General features: G+C 45.4%; 1 protein-coding gene across 2 annotated transcripts in view; it reads left to right on the top strand.

The window, feature by feature from the left end:
- Positions 1 to 343: 343 nt before the first annotated feature.
- FSHR (follicle stimulating hormone receptor) overlaps positions 344 to 22,619 on the top strand; it is an 86,389-nt gene continuing 64,113 nt past the window's right edge. The window contains exon 1 of one of the 2 annotated variants that reach the window (XM_081854662.1): positions 344 to 651. In XM_081854662.1, coding sequence (XP_081710788.1) covers positions 392 to 651 — 260 coding nt within the window. In that variant the 5' untranslated portion in view covers positions 344 to 391. The remainder of the gene's footprint in view (positions 652 to 22,619) is intronic. The other variant, XM_081854663.1, reaches the window with a different exon arrangement.

Raw genomic sequence — 22,619 nt, 5'->3', positions numbered from 1 at the left:
CACAGCCACCAATCACCCGCCCAATTGACAAAGCAACAGCCAATCGACACCAGCCCTTCACACAGCCACCAATCACCCACCCAATCATCATTGACAATCTCCTGCTTGCCCGTCTCTGAACTATCTGTGTATAAGACAACCCCAATTATTTTACATTATTTTATAATTAAAAAATTGTCTTATACATGGAAAAGTACAGTAAATACAATCAGCCAATCAATCAGTCCACCTATGTGCTTTGCCACTGAACTACAGCCCTTCCCTGATGTTATGTTGCTGTTTACTCAGACAATTGGGGAGGGAGTAAACCTTGCTGCAAATCACTCGTATTGACTGCAGATCTACCTTCTGGCCCACCCCTGAGGTGCAGAAGACCTTCCTTGGGTGTTGCATGACTCACCACTGCCCATTAAGGCGGTGCCTCGGTGGAAGGAGTGAGGAAGGAGGAGCTTCTCTTTCAGTGGCCGGGAGAGAGGGCATTGCAGAGGCAAGCATGGCTCTGTTCCCTTCTGCCTGCTTCTGCCTGCTTCTCCTCTTGGGGTCTGGCTCCGGGCATCCCACCTGTCAGTTCTTGGACAACTTGATGTTCACCTGCCAGGATAGCAAGGTGACCCAAGTGCCGCAGGACATCCCAAGGAACGCCACGGAACTGTGAGTAAATTGGGCAACCAAAAGAACTCTACAGCAGACTTTTGCTTTGGTCTCTGGAGATTATCTCCTCCTTTGATAAATTGGGTTCACTCTTTCCGGAGGATTTTCAGAGGGAGGGATCGCTGGTTCTTCTGGGACCACAGCAACCCTCCTCAAAGGAGGTTTGCAAGCGTTGGAGAGAGATAAGTTGCCTGCGCAAAAAAGTTTCAGTCGGAGTTTCCCACAGCAGTGGGGGTTTCCAAAGTAATTTATGATATTAAGCGCTTGGCGTTTTCTCCAAAACGAAAAACAAAAAACCTTGCTTGAACACAGCTGAAACTGAACAAAGCAAAAGTCCGTCTGCTGAAAAGCAGCACAACTTATCCGGGGAAAATCTGGCAACCTTTTCAACCGGAGCGTTGTAGCAACTAGCTCCTATCTTCTCTGCTGAGACATTTTTTTCCTTTGCAAAGAAGTTGGTGGTTTACATCATGAACACACAGTACTTTGCGGAGTTTCCTAAAAGTGAAGGGGGGAGGGGGCGCGTGAGGGGGAGTCCTAGATAAGGATGGTTTTCTTTTAAATTTTGTAAAAGTGGGGAAAGCAAATGGTCCTTATGGGATGAAATGGAACAAGAAGCTCTAATGAGAATAAATGAAGACAGCTCACTGTTGGATTTCTCAATTACAAGGCAGTTTCTTGAAGTTCCCATTTATTTCTCGGGGACTGACACAGGCAGTGTTCTTTATCAGATGTTTCGGCAGCTCTGTAACACAGAGATTACCACCAATACTTAACGGTGTCCTTGCTGGAATAAAATTGTGGGGTTTCTTCTTGCTGAAGCACAAATGGCAGATTCTCACCCTATGCACCAAAGATACATAGCAAGGATTTGGTCCAGTAAGGGGCTCTACAATTGTCCCTGTATCCATGAAGGTTTGAGAGGAGGTGACGCCAAGAACAGGGACCCTGTGGTCCTCCAAGATATTCCTGGACTACAGCTCCCATCGTCCCTGAACTTTGCCCATGCTGGCTGAGGCCAATGTGAGCTGGAGTCTGAGATTTGGAAGGTCACAGTTTCCCCATTTGTGCCTTAGTAGACCACATCACTTAAGCATCATTGCAAAGCATTGTTGCACATGTCAAGCTGGTTAAATGAGGAGGGGTTGTCGGGGTCTTTCTAAGGGAAAGAGCAAAGAGCATGTGCAGATTCTTCCTCAGGCATAAGATCTCAGCAAAATTTGTTTTCAGCAGCAAACCTCAATGCGGTTATGCGCAACAAAGGTATAATTTACGGAATTTCTATGTGGCCACACGATGCATTTAAAGCACTCTTATTCCACTTTAACAGTCATAGCTTCTCTCCTGGGAAGTGTGGTTTGTTAAGGGTGCTGAGAGTCCTCTATTCTCCTCCCAGAGTCCCCTGGGGTGAAGGAACAGCTGTTAAATTACTTTGGGAATTGGCCTTTGTGTTGGTTTTGAAAGAAAGAGAGAACATAGCAGACATGGATCAGATGAAATCTGACAAAATTATTTCTCCTGTATAAGTTATTTCTCCATTGCAAGTAAGGGCAGAGACAATAGTTCATTTTCCGGAGATCAGATAGCGATATTAACTTTCTTGAAGGTGTTTCATATTATTGGGAAAGTGTACCTTGGGGGGGGGGCAAAGGGGAAGGGAGCACAGAGAACCTGCACAGGTACCAGAGGCTCCCAGCTGCAGGCGGTCACCTGCCCCAAGATGGAAGGTGATGGAAATGTTGATGGTGGACGGGTGTGCTTGTCCCTGCTGTTCTCCTCATTTGTTTACTTTCCCCTTCTTGGAATGCCTGAAGAGAACTTGCATTTCTTGGTAGATATGTTTCTGGGCTGTACCACTTTAGACCGCAGGAGGGGCAGGACACATCTTGACATCTCAATCCCCTCCCCCTCCCAAATGACCTCATGTAGAAAACTAGCATATCAGGGAAAGGCTAGACAAATTTTCTATGTGAAAGGAATGCCTGTAAGCAGCAGCATTCAGTCAAATCTGCTAAATCTGAAGTAGTACGTCCCATATATAGGTTTAACACTTCACTGAGAGAACTTGGCAAAAAAAAAAAAAAAATACCTCAGGAAGTTACCTCACTGTGCATTCCAAGGCCTATCACACAGGGGAGAGATTTCTGTAATAATAATAATAATAATAATTTATTATTTGTACCCCGCCCATCTGGCTGGGTTTCCCCAGCCACTCTGGGCGGCTTCCATAAAAACCAGAAATACACTAAAATATCACATAATGCGTAGCCCCCATAGCATGTTGAATGGCACCAAAATGCTCTTTTCAATGGACATACCCTTCCTAGAAATGGTACTGGCCCAGTTCACACATAACACTAAGCCATTGTTTATTAAATCGCCGTTTACTAAACCATGGCTTCATGCTATGTGTGAACGTTGCCCAATGGCTTAATTATGGTTTGTTAACTGCCAGCATACCATGATCTGAAGTCATGGTTTGTTGTTGGCTTACGAACCTTTGCTCGTTTATCTGTAGCTTGGCATCACATGTGAACCCAGTGCCTCTTCTTAACCATGTTTCATTTGACCACAAAATTTCACACCACATTCTCATATTTTCTATTGCACAAAGGACCCACAAATTCACTTCACATTTTGTCTTAGGCATGGTCTGGTTAGACTCTAGCCTCTAACCGTTAGAGGCTAAGCCAGTAGCCAGCATGGAGCCCTGCAGATGTTGTTGGACTACATATCCCATGACCATAGGCAGAGGAGCATTGGAGTCCAGCAACTCCATAATGGCTTCCTCCCATCGAGACTTAAGCAGAATCACCACCCATCTTTGAAGAGATTTCAGTTGTGATTATCTTCTAAAACTCTTTAGATTCTTCACCTAAAGAGGAACCTCCAGAGTTGCTTCCAATTGTGTTTTAGGCTAAATTTCAATGGCAACTCCCCCACCCTCTTTTGGTAACATTTGTTCTTCTCATCTGTTCTTCTCATCTGTTCCTCTGTGAAACTAATCACTCAACAATCCAAAATTGGAAGAAAGGCAGATGGAAGCAGGAAAGAGATAAAAAAGCGGCCATTAATCAACCCCCTAATAGGCGAAGTGTTCCTGTGCCAAAATATTGAGCAAAAAACTTTTGTTTGGCTTTTATAATTGTTGGGACAATGCCTTCTTCTGAAAGACGGAGAACTTGCCATTATCAGAAGTGGTTTGCCAGCTGGGGTCGATCCACTTCAAAAGCTTCCCAGCAGGCATGTCACCTGTTGCTTACCTGGAGAGAGGTGGCAGAGAAGTTCGTGCAGCGAAAATCTCCTAGTGGAGCCAGTTTGGTTCCATTAAATTTGCACCACTTTAAACCCCCCCGCCGCCCCTTTGCCCCTGCCCCTCTCCTTCCTGTTAGGAAGATAGCATTGTGGCTTTACCTCACCCGTCGAGACATTTCTGTTTATTATGTTATTCTGACAGTTTCATCCCACCATTTCTCCAAGGGACTCAGTCTGCTGAAAGTAGTCCTTCCCAACTCCACATTATTTTCATAACAATCCTGTGAGAAAAGTTAACCTGACAGCTGGTGACTGGTCCAATGTCCCTCAGCTAGATTTCAGGCACAATGGGGATTTGAGCCCTGGTCTTCCCAGTCCTAGGGATGTGGGTGGCGCTGTGGGTTAAACCACAGAGCCTAGGACTTGCCGATCAGAAGGTTGGCGGTTTGAATCCCTGCGACGGGATGAGCTCCCGTTGCTCGGTCCCTGCTCCTGCCAATCTAGCAGTTCGAAAGCACACCAGTGCAAGTAGATAAATAGGTACCACTCCAGCACGAAGGTAAACGGTGTTTCCATGCGCTGCTCTGGTTCGCCAGAAGCGGCTTAGTCATGCTGGCCACATGACCCGGAAGCTGTACGCCGGCTCCCTCGGCCAGTAAAGCGAGATGAGCGCCGCAACCCCAGAGTCGTCCGCAACTGGACCTAATGGTGAGGGGTCCCTTTACCTTTTACTTCCCAGTCCTAGTTAGACACTTTAACCACCTCACCATGCCGGACATTGTGAAATGTCATGCTGGTGATTGCTAGGTGGGTGCTTCAGAAATTCTAAAAGGTAAAGGTAAAGGTACTACTTACCAATAAAAAAAATTTAAATACAACAAATTTAGACAGAGCTGGTTGAAAGCACCTGTTCAGCCAGAAAGCTTACTAAGTGACTGTAGGCCATTCACACTTATTCTAGCCAACCTTGAAGGGTTGTTGTGAAGTTAGAAAGGAAAAGGGGCTGCAAAGATCATAGCTTCTTGAGAGGAGCGATGGGAGAAAAATCCAAATAAATAACTTAAGAATTGCCGATCAGGTGCCCCATCCATGTACTAACCAGGACAGACCCTGCTTAGCTTCCAAGAAGAATACATGTAATTTCCTACATGTACACAAGTGATCTCCATGCAGGAAATTGAATTAAGCAAAATTTAACCCCTCATTCCCCTCATCCTCCATGAGATCATCATAAGGCTATGTGTATCTTCCATGATCCATGAAGCAAGTTGTTTCCTCCCACCCACCCATCGCCCTTGTCCCTGCACATGCCATGCCATTCCTTTTCTTTGACTGGCAATGATTGAAGAAAACGTTATGCAAGTTTTACATAGGTAAGTCTGGCTCGGTCCATGGTATCTTTATTGAAGTTAGAAGCAGAGAGAGAGAGAGAGATTTTTCAGCCAGAGCTCACCGGAGCTCAGCTCCACCACCTCTCAGGTGGGCACCATTGCGTGGACAGGCAGAGTCCCCCAGATCCCGGGCGCCCTCCCCCCCGTCATGTGGACTAATGACTCAAGACAACATGCTATAGGATTAAATTGGCCACAACTTTATTAAATTTCAAATGTGGGTAGACCTTGGCTCAGGCATTGGGCGTTATCCCTCCCCAGTCCCCAGCCGGGAACCTAGGGAGCATCAGGGTTATCCAGTGGGGGGGATGGGCCGGCTCTGGAGAACATATGTTCAAGCAGAGATAGCCGCCCCCATTACGCCGCCGCCACAGGGGAGAGCAATTACGACCTCTCGGCGTACGGTCAAAGGCTCCCTTCAGAAACCCCTTTAACGGGGAACCCTGGTATCGCCGTCGCAAAGAGGAAGATGGACTAAAGGATTCCGCCCAAGGCCTGATACCGCCAAAGTTGTGACGTTTTGCTACGGGAAAGGCAAAACCTGCCAATGCAGGGGAATTCCTTTCCGGCCCTTTAACAGCGACCTTGACGTAGCAGCGCCCGCATACCTGTGAAGAAAAGTTAACCTGCAGAATAAGACATTACCTGAGGGTGGGTAGGGTGGGAGAAGCTCTGGAGCCAAGTGAGGATTCCCAGGTAAGATCCTCCCTCTATTGTGTGGGCAGGTAGTTCCTCCCCTACCTGGCCTGGTCTCCTTGGCAACACTTCCCCCAGGCGGGATTGGACAACTGACTGAGGTAGGCAGAGACCTCCAGGTATCCCACCTGAGGGAAGGCGAAGCCAAGCCTATGCTGATGGAGCCGCTCCAGATCTAGGGGCTGCGCGCGTCCCCGCAAATGGCGCCCCCCATTTTATGCAGGGAGCGGTCATTGTCATTCTCAAAGAACAAGGGGGAAGTTCATGGTGAACTTCAGCACCTCTTCTTCTAGAAAAACAGCACTGGTTAGAAGAGATACCAGTTGAGGTTAAATGAGTTCCTCACCCTCCTTCATCTGAAATAATCTTATGAATTTCACAAGCTATCAAGGTTGCAGCATAAAGATTGCCAGTGTTTCCTATCCAGCAGCTATTGAGTCTAGACAGAAAAGCTGAGACGCCTAAACAAAAAGTTTGAATGGATTGTCTCCAGCGTTAATTGTTTTGCTTGCCAAGTTTTATCTCGGGGTAACTGTCCTCAAAAATCTGCTGTCTTTTTTTTAAAAAAATAGTATTTATTCAAATTTTAAAGATTACAAAGATACAAAAAATAAAAGGACAAAAAAAAGAAAAAGAAAAAACAGAAAAAATACAAACAATTGATAAAAAAAACCAGATCAAACCTTTACATAACTTTCTTTCCTTTGCTTATTTCCTTGACCTCCTCACACCTCCCTTTTTTGTATTCTAGTTCAATTAGATGTTTCAGCAAATCCTTTCCAGCTTTGTTTTTATCCTAATAATTTATCTTAATATGCTGTAATTCTCGTCTTTCACCAATTAAAAAATCAATTTTAACCTAGCCCTTTATATCATTTCTGCTAAAACCACATTACTTCATTCCAACAAAAAATCTGCTGTCTTGTTGATGGTACATCCTTTTCTTTCACAAACCCCCAAACTCTATTCTCATCAAGAGTAAAGGAGGTGGGTTACATAAACCATAATTACATCCTTAAAGCGAGTTGTGTACTGAAAGATTGAAATTAACCATTTTTTACAAGCAGTTTTGTTCAATTGTTTCTGCCTCCAGTTCTTTCAGACATAAAATACAGACGTGGATAAGTTTTGTTTAACTGAATTCCGCACAAGTCTGATTCACCAATGCATACCTACTTACCAACCAAGACCTTACTAAAATATTCCAAATATTTGCCGAAAAGTCTGTAAATCAAGCATGCAGAGTTGAACACTTGAAACTGGAAGTTTCTGGGTGGCATGAGTTTTGGATCGCCTTCAGAAGACTTTGTTTGCAAGCCACAGAACTTAATACAGATATATTCAAGAATTGTTTAGCGAATATTTTGGAGAACGCAATTTTGCTATCTGTGAATTCTGGCCACGATTGTGGGTCCAGATTTAATCAGTGTTTAATATTGTTTTGATACTGTTGAAGAAAGCAATGAGATCGAACAAAAGAAGCTGCTCTACTGCGTCAGATCATTGGTCCATGTAGCTCCGTATGTATTGTCTCCAATGACTGACAGCATTTCTCTGGGGTTACATGCAGGGAATCCCTGGAGATCTGGGGATTAAATCTGAGACATTCAGCATGCCAGGTAGATGCCGCAGGTTAAAAGAGGTTAAAAGAGGAGGTCAGCTCCTCTTTTAAAGAATTAAAGAATTCTGGGAGCTGTAGTTTGTTAAGGGTGCTGAGAGTTGCCAAGACACCCCATTCCCTCTCACAGAGCTGAAATTTCCAGAGTTCCCTAGGAAGCAGGATTGACTGTTAACTCACTCTGGGAATTGTAGCTCTCTGAGGCTGAAAAATCTCGGCCAAAACAGTTGACCCTGATCTTATTTCCACCCTATCTTTCAAACTGAATAACCCTGACTATGGTTTACAAAGCAGAAAGCACAGCTCTTCACTGTTTTCTCCAATCACCACTAGAGAGGTGAAATATACTCGGAGTCGAGAGTGGATTTCATGCTCTTTATTCAGCTCATAGTGGGTGAGGAGGAATGGAAGCTTTATATACATGTCTGCTTTATATACATTATTTACACAATGGGCCCTACGTGATTGGCTAATTCCGGGAGTCACCTGTAGGCCAATCAGGTTGCAGATTCACTTCCACCTGGAGCTGGATTGGGTGGCTCTGTGGACCAATCAGACTGCTGCATTCTGGATCCTATTGTTCTAGGACCAATCAGACTGCTACATTCTGAATCCTATTGTTCTAGGACCAATCAGACTGCTACATTCTGAATCCTTTTGTTCTAGGACCAATCAGACTGCTGCATTTTGGATTCTATGCAACTCAGTACATAACAAGAGGGGAGGAGCTGAATGTCAGCTGGTCCCAGGCAGGCCATTGGATAGTGCTTTCCTGTCTTGCTTCTCTCCCTCTAATGAAGCCAGCCGGAATGGCAATGGATGGATGAGCAGAGAAGTCTAAAGACTCTTAGTCCCAGCCTGGCTGGGAGACATTCTGTATCTTCATTGTGGCTGGCAATAGCAGACAGTGGGGTGGGCCGGAGGCACTTACCTGATCTCCTGGCAGGTAATTGGCTGCTTCTTACTGGGAGTGGGAGGGGCAAGGCGGCCGGGAGGTCAGCTCAGTGCAAACGCACCAATGGAGGCAATCTGATTCTCCTGCTGGTCCACTTACACCATGCTGTCCTCCCCTCTTCCTCTCCAGCAACTCACCTGCCAAGGGATCAGGAAAGCTTCTCCACTCCATCAGGCCATTCACTAAAGGTATCTCCTTGTTTTCTTTTTAGCTCTGCCCTTTACTGCTACTGGCTACATGGTTTTCATGGATACGTTTATTTGTTTGTTTTTTTTCATTTTTTAAAAAATGCAGACATTTTTGTGTTAACAAAGAAGAAAATAGTTTAAACTGGTGAGTAAATAAAGGAGAGCAAGGGGGGGGGACTTAGAAATCATTGCGAATATTCCAGAGGCTGCTATAGTTAGCGCCATTTATGTACAGTTTATGGTTATACATAATTTGCACAATTACAATGTAACTTTCTCAGCTCAATTTTGCCTTAAATTACCTCCAAAACAGCTTGCCGTACAATTTGTTTCATTGCGCCAATAAAAAACAAATAAACTTCTACCACAGGTTTAACAAGTCTTTTAGCTTATCGAAAGTTCCTTCCCTCCCTCCCCCCTTTTAGTATAGCATGATATTTTATACATCGGGATCTTGTGCCAAATTGCCCGCTCACTTTCTTTTAAAGCTAGGATTTGTGGTTTCCCCCAGTAGTTAGGAACGGGAATCCTTGCCGATCGTCAACTGCGTTATTGAGGGCTACTGTTTTATGGATTATTGTAAATTACCCTGGAAATGTTTAATTAAGGGGCAGTGTAGAACTGTGATAAATCAGTCGGTCCCCCTCTTTTCAAGAGTAGCCAGCTAGGATGATTCTGGAAAGATATATCAAGGGATGTATCATCTTTCATTGCTGCTTGTGTGGCCCCTCACGCCCCCCCCCCCCGTCCCCAGATATTCAGTCAGTGCCACAAAGCCTCTGCACTTGGTATTTTCATGGCCAACGGCCATTCGACCTCTCATCCATGAGTTCCCTTTTAAACCCGTCGTCAGGAGCTGGAGCCAGGAGCCGTCCAGCAATTAAAAAAACACTTGTCTCACTGAAGTTAACTCTTTATTCAAAGAATCCCAAACAGTGCAGGCCTATTTTGGTGACCTTAGTGAGTTCTTTTGGGGTGTGACGAGGGGTGTTGAAGCACATAGCTTCTGACTTTGTAAAATTTACCTGTAGGCCCGACACCATTGCAAATGTGTTGAGTTCTCTGATTAGGGAGGTTGCTGTGCTTATGGGGTCTGGGGTTGTGACCATTAGGTCATCTGCAAAGAGCCCTAATTTATAGGTTCTGCCTTTTATTTCCACTCCCTTGATGTCTGTGGCTGCTCGGATTCGGATTGCTAAGGGTTCCAGAGCCAGGATAAATAAGAAGGGAGACAGTGGGCATCCTTGTTTCGTGCCTCTTTGGATAGCTATAGTATTAGAATCCATATTGTTAGCTCTGCATTTTGCTGAGGCTTGGGAGTATATTTGCTTGAGGATTTGTAGGAAGTTGGGGCCAAATTTCATGTTAGTTAGTACTGCTAATATGTATTTCCACTCTAAGCAATCAAAGGCTTTGAGGATATCTAGGGACATAATTGTCAATGGGAGTTTAGTTGCCTTTCTGTGTTCAATCAGGTTCAGTAGTTTCCTGATGGGGTCTGTTATATTGTGGCCAGGGACAAAGCCAGTCTGGTCTGGGGCTATTAACACAGTGCAGGCCTATTGATCACAGCAACTCTCCCCAGTAGGTCTTGCCCCAATGAAGCAGTTGTGAGAACTGAGGCTCCTCCCCTGATTCCTTTCCCAGCAGCCTAAGACTCTGTTGTCTTTTCTCTCTTTGCTCTGCCCTCTTCATTTCTCTGCCTATTCTGGGAGACCAGGCAGGAGGGGAGCTGGTTGCGGCAGGAGGGGGCGACCCCCTGGCTTCTTCAGCAGCCTGCTTCATCTCTGTCTCCTGCCCCACTTCCTCTCCTGCCTCCGATTCTCGAGATCTCTGTGCCCCAGCCTCTCCCTGCTCACTAACCTCGATTACTTTTTCAGCTTCTGACACCTCCTCCCTCCTCTGCTCTCTCTTCTCCCTCTGACCACTCATCATCATCCAGTTGCCTGGCTCTGAGTCTTCTTTCTTTGGGGGTTCCCCAGCTAGTGCCTCCCACCCCTCTTCAGCATCCAGCCGGTCCATGACAGCCATTGGCCATCACCCCACCTTGCAGCAGGGACTACCATAAGTTGAGGGTCTGTTTCCTTTGTCCTGAATTTCTCTGCTGTTGTCCCTCCTCCTGCTGTTCTCAAGCAATTCTCAGTAGGGACACTTGAGGATTTTAATGGGTCCATTTAAAAAAAAAAAAAATTAGTGCTGACATCGTTTTGCCAAATCCCAAACAGGGATTAAAGGGTAAAGGGGAGCCCTGACCCTTAGGTCCAGTCGTGGCCGACTCTGGGGTTGCGGCGCTCATCTCACTTTATTGGCCGAGGGAGCCAGCGTACAGCTTTCAGGTCATGTGGCCAGCATGACTAAGCCGCTTCTGGTGAACCAGAGCAGCGCACGGAAACGCCGTTTACCTTCCCGCTGGAGTGGTACCTATTTATCTACCTGCACTTTGATGTGCTTTCAAACTGCTAGGTTGGCAGCAGCTGGGACCGCGCAACGGGAGCTCACCCCGTCGCGGAGATTTGAATCACCGACCTTCTGATCAGCAAGCCCTAGGCTCCGTGGTTTAACCCACAGCGCCACCCGCGTCCCTAAACAGTGATTAGGTCTTGCTTTAAGACAGGTGTGGGCAGCCTTCCAGATGTTGTTGGATTACAACTCCCATGATCCCTGACCATTCATTGGCCAGGCTGTCTGGAGCTAATAGGAATTGAGAGTTCAACATCTGTAGAGCTGTAGTTTCTGATGCCCCTCTTTTAGGGTAGAATGCATACCCCAAAATGATACTTTCTGTATGTTCAGCTGTATCTCAGTTGTTGAACATCTGCTTTGTGTGTACAATGTCCTTGCCACCTCCGGGTAAGGCTGTGAGAAAGCCTTGTATGAAATCCTGGAAAGCCATAACAATATGTGGATATTGCTGTTCCAGAAAGACTAATGGCCTGGCTCAGCAAAAGACAGCTTCCTCTTCTCCTGTGTGGTTCCTTTGAATGAGATGGAACAGACTTATGAATGAGCACATGCAAACCTGCCACAGGCCAGAAACAGCTCGACCCATCTTTCCTTAGTTATAAAGAATAGACGCCCTTCTGCTCAGTATGAAAGCATTAACTGGGGTAAAGCTGAACAACAACAACAACATCAGTTGGTTTTGCAAAAGCAGAAACTTATCAGTAATCTCAAACACAGAGATTCTGGAGTTCATGTCTCCAATGGGTAAGGGAACAAGGACTCAATGTACTTCATGGAAGGTGATTGAAACGAAAGCTCCAGAAATGTGGCAAAAAAGGGGAACAAACAGTTGTGGAAAACACAAATAGAAAATGCCTCTGCAAGCAGAATTCTCCGCTTCCAGCATTGTTTTCTTTAAAGCCATTATCACACACTTAGTGGGAAATGAGTGGAGAAGCCCTCTTTAGGCACTGTACTTATTTTTCCTTTTATTTATTAAATTTGTATACCACCCTTCGTCCGAGGATCACAGGGCGGTTCATAACATAAAAACACAGAATGAAAGCTCAAAATACACGCTAAAACAAAAGCCAAACTAACCAGTGGACACCCCACACACAGAGAAAGACACATTTAAAAGGCCATAGGATGTGAACCAGCCAAATGCCTGGTTGAAGAGAAACGTTTTCACCCAGTGCCTAAAGATATGTAATGAAGGCACCTTCAGCAGGTATAGCCAGTGTGCTGCTCTGTTGTGGGAACAGCCATCAGCCCCAGTCAGTATGGCTAACAGTCAGGAATGATGGAAGTTGTAGTACAGCAACATCTGGAGGATGCCATATTGGGCACCCCTAAACTTGACCACAAAGGAAATGGCGGGACAGTGAGGACTAGAGCCTTAGCTACATCCCAGTCACTGTTCCCATTGCCCTCCATCTCACAGAGGATCCACACACCTGCCATAACCGCACCTTACATTTAAAACAGTGCTGTACCACTTTGACAGCCATGGCTTCCCCAAAGCATCATGGGAGCTAGATTGTTAAGGTTTTTGAGAGTTGCTAGGAGACCTCTTCACAGAGCTACAGTTGCAGAGTTCTCTGCAAAGAGGAATTGATTGTTAAAACCACTCCGGCCATTTTAGCTCTGAGGGGAATAGAAATGAAACAACGACTTAGCATAAGAAGAGCTTGCAGGATCAGGCGCAAGGCCCATCTGGCCCCGCATCCTGTTCTCACCGTGGCCAACCATGGGTCTGTAGGAAACCCACAAGGAGCATTTGAGGGCAAGAGCCGTCTCCCCTCCTGTGGCTCTCAGAAATGGCATTCAGAAGCATTGCTGCCTCCAACCACAGAGGCAGAGCATCATCTTATTCTTCCTGAATTTGGTCCAATCTAATAATAATAATAATAATAATAATAATAATAATAATAATAATAATAATTTTAATTTATTTATACCCTGTAGTGTAGTGGTTAAGAGCGGTAGACTCGTAATCTGGTGAACCGGGTTCGCTTCCCCGCTCCTCCACATGCAGCTGCTGGGTGACGTTGGGCTAGTCACACTTCTCTGAAGTCTCTCAGCCCCACTCACCTCACAGAGTGTTTGTTGTGGGGGAGGAAGGGAAAGGAGAGTGTTAGCCGCTTTGAGACTCCTTAGGGTAGTGATAAAGCGGGATATCAAATCCTTCCCCAGCCACTCTGGGAGGCTTCCAACAAAGATTAAAAATACATTAAAATGTCACACATTAAAAACTTCCCTGAACAAGGCTGCCTTCAGATGTCTTCTAAATGTCAGGTAGTTGTTTATCTCTTAGACATCTGATGGGAGGGCGTTCCACAGGGAGGGTGCCACTACCGAGAAGGCCCTCTGCCTGGTTCCCTGTAGCTTTGCTTCTCACAAGGAGGGAACCGCCAGAAGGCCCTCGGAGCTGGACCTCAGTGTCCAGGCAGAACGATGGGGGTGGAGACGCTCCTTCAGGTATACAGGACCGAGGCTGTTTAGGGCTATTAAAGGTCAGCACCAACACTCTGAATTGTGCTCGGAAACGTACTGGAAGCCAATGTAGGTCTTTCAAGACCGGTGTTATGTGGTCTCGGTGGCTGCCGTCTAGCTGCTGCATTCTGGATTAGTTGTAGTTTCCGGGTCACCTTCAAAGGTAGCCCCATGTAGAGCGCATGGGAGTCCAAAAGGGAGATAACCAGAGCATGCACCACTCTGGCAAGACAGTCTGCGGGCAGGTAGAGTCTTTGGCTGCTTATCAGATGGAGCTGGTAGACAGCTGCCCTAGATACAGAATTGACCTGCACCTCCATGGACAGCTGTGAGTCCAAAATGACTCCCAGGCTGTGCACCTGGTCCTTCAGTGGCACAGTTGCCCCATTCAGGACCAGGGAGTCCTCCACACCAGCCCACCCCCTGTCCCCCTAAAACAGTACTGTGGTGCCCCACAAGACGAATGCCTCGCTAGACGAAAGAGTTTTCCGTTTTGGAGTTGCTTCGCAAAACGAATTTCCTATGGGCTTGCTTTGCAAGACGAAAATGTCTTGCGAGTTCCTGCATTCCCACCCCTTTTCCCCCCTTTTTCTAAGCCGATAAGCCGCTAAAAGCCGCTAAAAAGCCGCTAATAGTGCTAATAGCGCTAATCCGCTAAGCCGTCAATGGGCTTGCTTCGCAAGATGAAAAAACCGCTAGACGAAGAGAGTCGCGGAACGGATTCTTTTCGTCTTGCGAGGCATCACTGTACTTTAAAGCCATCCAAACTGGTTAGCAGCCATCACTGTCTCCTGTGGGTGTGAGTTCCACAGTTTAATTTCATGCCCTGCATAAAGAAGTGCTTTCTTTTAACTGTCCGGAAGCTTCAAACATTCGCCATCAACATAATAAGAAAAGCACTCATATTGATGCTACTTTTTGGTCACATGAGAGAATTACACGAAATGCCATTTTTTCCTCAGTGAATAAGGTTACAATCAGACATTATTATTTTTACTGTTATTTATTGAATTTACATACCGCCCTATACCAGTGGGTCTCAAGGTGGTTCACAGAATAAAATCAATTCACAGAATAAAAGCATTATATGGCTTAGGGCCCTCATATTTACGGGACCGCCTCTCCTGGTATGCCCCGCAGAGGACCTTAAGGTCCATGAATAACCATAGTTTAGAGGTCCCAGGCCCTAAGGAAGTCAGATTATCCCCCTCCAGGGCCAGGGCCTTCTCAGTTGCTCCGACCTGGCTCCGACCTGGTGGGATGCTCTGTCCCATGAGACTAGGGCCCTTCAGGATTTAACCTCCTTCTGTCAGGCCTGTGAGACAGAGCTATTCCACCTGTTTTTCAATTTGAATTTAGCCTGATCTTTTATTCCCCTTCCTTCCCTCCCCTTTCCCTTTTTATGAAGATTACCCGCTCTGGGATACCACAGCTAATTCTCCCCTGGTCTCCATGCTGGCTCAAATAGGACTAATTTAGCCAGCTAGCCCTGGTGATCATCTAATGTTTATTGGATGGATTCCCCCCCCCCAAAAAAAAAAAAAATATTGAATTTTGAATTTTGAATTTATTGTTATTCACGTTTTATATTGTATTTTATGCTGTTTTTTGTTGCATCAATTAAGTGTACTAAATTTGTTGTTAGCCACCCTGAGCCCGGGCGGGGTATAAATAAAAATTTATTATTATTATTATAGACAAGTAGGAGTCATCCATGGAGGCTGATTGTGCTTGCAGGCTTCCCATAGGCATCTGTTTAGCCACTACAAGAACACAACGTTGGACTAGATTGTCCTTTGCTCTGATCCAGGATGTCTCTTCTTGGCTTCTTACACCACCACTGCAGTTATCCAAAATTGATTTCCTATCCCCCCCAAAGAAAGAAAAAGAAAAATATCTCTTTTCTAATTTTACCTGAAGCACCTGCAACTTCTCGTTTTTCTACTTTCTGTCTCTGTGTTTACTTTTCTCCCATTAGATTGTGCCAAATACTTAAAGGAAAAGCATTTCACAGTTGTGTTAGAGTCAGTAAATTTAAAGACAGCTGAGATAGTGCTTTTTTCCCTTCTTTTTTTGCATTTCCGCATTTCAATTACAGATAAATGTTAGATCAGTTATAGTCCCCCGGGGGCTACTCGTAGCACACTAATTTGAAACTTGTAACGGTGAACGGTGGAGATGTGTCTGCATTGGTTCTGCAACTGATTCTCTCGCCCCCTTGCTGGCAAACTCCGTTTGTGTGTTTGCATGTGCTGATATATTTCTTCTAGAGTACAGTCCTGCAAGGAAAGGGGGAGCTGGAATTACACGATCTTTTTTTGCAGTGGGGGGTTGCAATTGAAGGGCATGTAAGTTCTGTTGCACAAACAGAAATCCTTGCGCACACAAATAAGTGCTGAGTGTATAGAATCATAGAATTGTACAATTGTAGAGTTGGAAAGGAGGAGGAGGAGGAGGAGGAGGAGGAGTTTGGATTTGATATCCCGCTTTATCACTACCCTAAGGAGTCTCAAAGCAGCTAACAGTCTCCTTTTCCCTTCCTCCCCCACAACAAACGCTCTGTGAGGTGAGTGAGGCTGAGAGACTTCAAAGAAGTGTGACTAGCCCAAGGTCGCCCAGCAGCTGCATGTGGAGGAGCAGAGACGCGAACCCGGTTCACCAGATTACAAGTCCACCGTCCCTGGTGGTCAGGGGGCTCGAACCACCAACCTTCTGGTTAGCAGCCAGATGCACTGACCCAATGCACTACAGTGCTCTGATTCTTCTTCCCTGTGGGCCAGTGTGGTGTAGTGGTTAAGAGCAGTAGTCTCGTAATCTGGGGAACCGGGTTCGTGTCTCCGCTCCTCCACATGCAGCTGCTGGGTGACCTTGGGCCAGTCACACTTCTTTGAAGTCTCTCAGCCCCACTCACCTCACAGAGTGTTTGTTGTGGGGGAGGAAGGGAAAGGAGAATGTTAGCCGCTTTGAGACTCCTGAAGGGGAGTGAAAGGCGGGATATCAAATCCAAACTCCTCTTCTTCTTCTTATTGTAATACAAACCAGCAAGCAAGGAACTTCGGGTTGGGAGAGCAGATCAGCAGAGAGAAGGTCCTGCCTAACCTCTTCCTTTCTTCCCTTTTGTCTGCTCAGAAATCTCTCCCTCATCCACAGACCACTGTTTTCCTATATCTCCCCCCCCCAGCAGAAAAATAGCATACCCGCTTGGCAGCCCCCATGCCCCACTCAAATGCCAAGCTTCCCCCTTATGCAATGTTAAGCTTTAAAGATCACCAGCGGAAACGTAACAATTGCAAAACCACAGATAATGATGTATAGTTTGCCCCCTGTTAATTATAGGAGGTTGTCAAATTTGGAATTAGATCTATTTTCTTTCTTTGTAAAAGGTCATGAATTCTTGGTGCTGGGGGAGGGCAGGGGGTGGGGAGATGAGACATTCAATTGAAAGCTGGCCTTAAATAATAAGAATTAACAAGAAAGAAAGAAAGAAAGAAAGAAAGAAAGAAAGAAAGAAAGAAAGAAAGAAAGAAAGAAGAAACAGAGGCAGAACCTACTACTGACTCTTAATCTCCGGGAACATGGGTTCGAGTTACATATTGGGCAAGAAGATTCCTGCATTGCGGGGCGTCCAACTCTACAGTTCTGTGATTCTGTAAAGCACTATCATGTCAATAACAGGTGACAGACAAACCAGTAGTAAAGGGGGTGGGGCCACAGTCTAGAGTGGCAAAAGAGAAGGAAATCAAGAAAGGACTTCAGGTTTTTTCAGCATAGGAAGTCAGATGAAAAATGTCTAAAGTTCAACTCCAGGCATCTCCGATTAAAATATTCAGGTAGTATTTTAATTGGGAGATGGGGAGAAAAATCTCTCTCTGCAAGAGAACCCTGGAGAAAATATTTGCCGTGATGGACCCGTAACCTGACTCAGTATATAGCAGCTTCCTTATGGAATTAGGGCATACAGTGGTACCTCTGGTTAAGTACTTAATTCATTCTGGAGGTCCATTCTTAACCTGAAACTGTTCTTACCCTGAAGCACCACTTTAGCTAATGGGGCCTCCCGCTGCTGCCGCACCGCCGCCGCGTGATTTCTGTTCTCATCCTGAAGCAAAGTTCTTAACCCAAGGTACTATTTCTGGGTTAGCGGAGTCTGTAACCTGAAGCGTCTGTAACCTGAAGCGTATGTAATCCAAGGTACCAACTGTACTGGGGAACTTAGGTGGTGCGATTTAAATTGGATTTAAGCACTTTGTCAGCCTTGTGCTGCAAATCCGATTCAGAAAAAGAAACAGAGGTTTTGCAGTTAGGAAAGTGATGAGGAAAGTGAGGGTAGTGACCTGGAAATGCATTGAAAAGGGTCGTATGAGCAAGTGATTAATGGGAGGACACCCTTTGACACCAGATGGTGCTGTGGAGTCCCATCTTTTGCCAACGGGATTTCCCTAGATGAAGTTTGCAATGAATTTAACTGAATTGCTTCAGCCCCTGTCAGCAAATCAGGACAAATGCTCATTGTCATACAGGCTCCCCACAAACAAATCAGAATGAATGCTCCACCAAGATCAGAGACGATCTAAACTCTGCGTGAGCTTTGCACAAGAAAACCAGGGTGAATGCTTGGTAAACAGGTCATCTTGCCAGCGTTTGGAGAGGCACATGAAGAATGTGCTTCTCCAAGAAAGAAGGCTGAACGGGGGCTCTGAGATGGGAGTGTGAAATGCCTCCAAGGAAACTCTCTTGCAGGTGCTGGAAGAATCCTGTTTTTCCGATGATAACCACCGGCTGCTGCATTCCTTCGCCCTGGAGGACATCAGGCAGCTGGATCTCTCACCAAAGCCCAAGGCTGTTATTCGGCAGGCTGTAGATGGAGGGGGGGAGAGAACACTCAAAACCTTGAACAAAAAGAGTGTAAGCACACTTCTGAAATCCATCTCATCCTAATGAGGTTTTGGAAATCCAGATTACTTGGCCTTGTTTCCAATGGGGAAATGATGCCTTAGCAATTTTCCATTTGCTTGTTTGTTTATGCAGTGGGGAGAGAGAAATCTGAACTTTAAGCAAAACTCTGTGCATGTTCAGTGTGTCATATATTTGAGAATTCCTTCATCTAATTCATAGATCTCCCCTCTTTTACATATATGTGAAGGGGCGCATACACATCAATAAGACACTATACTCAGAGTAGATCTACTGAAATTAGTGATCATGGCTAAGTTAGGTCCATCAATTTCAGTGGGACTACTCTCCGTAATACTCTGTTGAATACCACCCTATGAGATCTTCCAAAAATCACCAAAGAAGACTAAAGTACTTGATAAAGTACTGAATATTCAGCTTCCCTGGATGTCCACAACATCTAGGGAGGAAAACTCTATCCACTTTCTCTATGCCATGTATGATTTTATAAACCTCTGTCATGTTACCTCTCCCTTGCCTTTTCTCCAAACCAGTGTTTCCCAAACTTGGGTCTCCAGCTGTTTTTGGACTACAACTCCCACCATCTCTAGCTAGCAGGACCAGTGGTCAGGGATGATGGGAGCTGTAGTCCAAAAACAGTTGGAGATCCAAGTTTGGGAAACTTTGCCTAAACTAAAAAGTCCCAGACGCTGCAACCTTTCCTAATAGTACTTTAGTCTTCTTTGGTGATTGCTTGTAGCCAAGCAAGATTGTCTTCCATAAGCACGGTTTTAACAGTGAGTTTGTAAGTGACTGTGGAGGCCAATTCTGGATCCACACGTCCTTCCACATAGGTTTCTGGGCGAGAGTTGATCATGGTGAGGGCTTGCCAAATGTGCCTTCCTCTTAGCACATTTCTCCCTTTCATCCTGAGTTTGAGCGTCTTCAAAGCCCATGACGCTTTTGATGAAGGCTGTTCTCCAACTGGAGCACTCGCAGGCCAGTGTTTCCCAGTTGTTGGTGTTTATACTACATTTTTTAAGATTTGCCTTGAGAGAGTCTTTAAACCTCTTTTGTTGATCACCAGCATTACGCTTCCCATTTTTAAGTTCAGAATAGAGTAGTTGCTTTGGAAGATGATAACCAGGCATCCGCGCAACATGACCAGTCCAACGAAGTTGATGTTGAAGAATCATTGCTTCGACACTGGTGATCTTTGTTTCTTTCAGTACACTGGCATTAGTTCACCTGTCTTCCCAAGTGATGTGTAAAAAATTTCAGAGACACCGTTGATGGAATCTTTCGAGATGTTGGAGATGGCGTTTATAAGTGGTCCACGTTTCACAAGCATACAGTAAGGTTGGTAGTACAATACCTTTGGTTTCCCTGTGAATGTCCCAGTGTGGGGTGGACTTTATCAAGTACTTTAGTAAGGAAGCAAGTATAGCAATGGGAGGGGAAGTCACGCCAGCTACAGAAAGTTACTCAAAGTCTTCTAAACAGGGGGAAATGGCTACATGTTGGGGATAAAAGGGGTCTTATCAGCAATTAATCTCACAGAACAGTTAGCTGCAGCTGGACTGCTGCTTGCAAATTGTGTATGGTCCTATCTGTTCTACAGACTTAGACCAATTTTACTCTAACTGAAGAATTTTGGTGACTGTAGTTTGGCGAGGGTGTTGAGAATTCTGCTTCCTAGCCCCCCTCCACAAACTACAATTCCCAGAGTTCCCAGGGATGAGGGAATGGTTGTTAAAAGTGATTTGTGTCTGCAGCCTTGCCAAGCCCTAAGTAACAGTGGGGTGTGATAAACAAGGTTTTGGGAAACTTAATGACCTTTCAGAAAACAGACTTTTAGAAACCCGCACTTGTTCTCTTCCCTCCAGAAGGTATCGTTTTGCTCTTGAAATAGCTGGAGATGAAATGACCTTCCCCAGTTATATTTATTGTACCTAGCGTTTGGTGGAGGTAATTCCAGCAACAAAACACATGCTGCTGTCAAGCTGTATAAACTGAAACCAAGCTAAAAGCACTGAATTGCCGCACACAGCCTATAGTCCTGCGGTTCAAAGACTGCAAATTAATTGCATTCAAGGTCCGCCGCAATCTCTAGATACAAAAGCAGGCAGTTCATTCGCTCAAGCAAGCAAGCAAGCAAGCAAGCAATGCCAGCGTTTGATGGAGAATCAAAGGGAACATTTTAACATCTGAGTTGCTCCCTGTGTCGTGGTCACAGCAGAAGCAGACAGCATGGGAGGGCACCACCACTGACCTGACCAGCAGTTGGTTGGTCACACCATCAATTCATAGAGTTGGGTGGGACCACAAGGATTCTGTGGTCCAACCCCCTGCAATGGAGGATTCATTTGCCCAATGTGGGGCACAATCCCAGAACCCTGAGATTAAGAGTCTGAGCTATTCTCTCCTGCTACTTACCAGGAGTGGAAGGTGATGGTGAGGTTGGCATGGTTCAGAAACACAGGCAAGAGCCCTGGATTGGCCCCACTGTTTCATTTGCACCCAGCGGACCTAGTCCCTCCACATCTACCTCCCAGGAATCAACAACAACACAACTGGCCAGAGGTCAAGTGAGTGGCAGAGTCCCACCATGTTGTCCACTACTGATAGTAATAGTGCCACTGTATTCTGCTCTGGTCAGACCTCACCTGGAGTACTGTGTCCAGTTCTGGGCACCACAGTTCAAGAAGGACACTGACAAACTGGAATGTGTCCAGAGGAGGGCAACCAAAATGGTCAAAGGCCTGGAAATGATGCCTTATGAGGAACGGCTAAGGGAGCTGGGCATGTTTAGCCTGGAGAAGAGGAGGTTAAGGGGTGATATGATAGCCATGTTCAAATATATAAAAGGATGTCACATAGAGGAGGGAGAAAGGTTGTTTTCTGCTGCTCCAGAGAAGCGGACACGGAGCAATGGATCCAAACTACAAGAAAGAAGATTCCACCTAAACATTAGGAAGAACTTCCTGATAGTAAGAGCTGTTCGACAGTGGAATTTGCTGCCAAGGAGTGTGGTGGAGTCTCCTTCTTTGGAGGTCTTTAAGCAGAGGCTTGACAACCATATGTCAGGAGTGCTCTGATGGTGTTTCCTGCTTGGCAGGGGGTTGGACTCGATGGCCCTTGTGGTCTCTTCCAACTCTATGATTCTATGATTCTATGATTCACAGTGAACTAACTGGGCTCCATGAGCACACGAGCCGTCTCATACTGAGTCAGACCAATGAGAGTCATGTGGCATAATGGTTAGAGTGTCAAACTAGGGGCCGAGAGACCAGGGTTCAAATCCCCACTCAAGCATGAAGCTGAACGTTTAATCCAACTGCATCTTAAATTCAGATGCAAAAAAACCCCAAAAACCAACCCTTCCAAAAATTCTCTGCCCTATTTTTACAGGAGGAGATGAGGCCAAGCTCTTAAACAATATTAAAATTGTATTAAACAATAATAAAACAGGATCTGCAGCTGCATTCACTTTTCACATGTAAGGAAGGGTTTTTTTGGAGGGGGAAGTATTTCGTCAAATATTCTTCAGGGGGCGTTGAAATTATTCAACAGACTGAAGGGAGCTCAAAAAAGATATTAAAAGGGGGAGGTCAGAAAAGTATTTTCTGAGAAATTTCTCCCCAGCCCCTAGTTTTAATTCCATGTATGTCATTATTTGCTATATCAGAAAAAAAATTCCAGACTTTTCTGCTCTCATTGCCATCGTGGCTCTGTGACCACCCTTCATGAATCTCTGGCTGGAAGATCTACTACAACCTTTGCATACCTGGCGCTGTCCAAATCTTTTAGACCAAGGGAGTTGTAAGTCCAAAACAAATGGAAGGGTCCCAGGTCGGGGGAAGGCTGGTTTCCTGGGTCACTTCAGATTTTAAACTCTGATCGTAATGGATTCTTCTTCTTTTTTAATCATACAGCATTTTTTGGAAGGTGAGAAACCAAACTGTGTGCAGAATTACAACATTCTACATTCATCCTTCAGTTTCTTGTTTTAGTAAAAGTCAAAGTTATTTTAT

The sequence above is a fragment of the Podarcis erhardii genome (assembly GCF_964252035.2).
Source record: "Podarcis erhardii genome assembly, chromosome: 3".
Lineage (NCBI taxonomy): Eukaryota > Metazoa > Chordata > Lepidosauria > Squamata > Lacertidae > Podarcis > Podarcis erhardii.
Note: the sequence above shows the minus strand (reverse complement) of the source record. Positions and strands in the feature narration are given on the sequence as shown.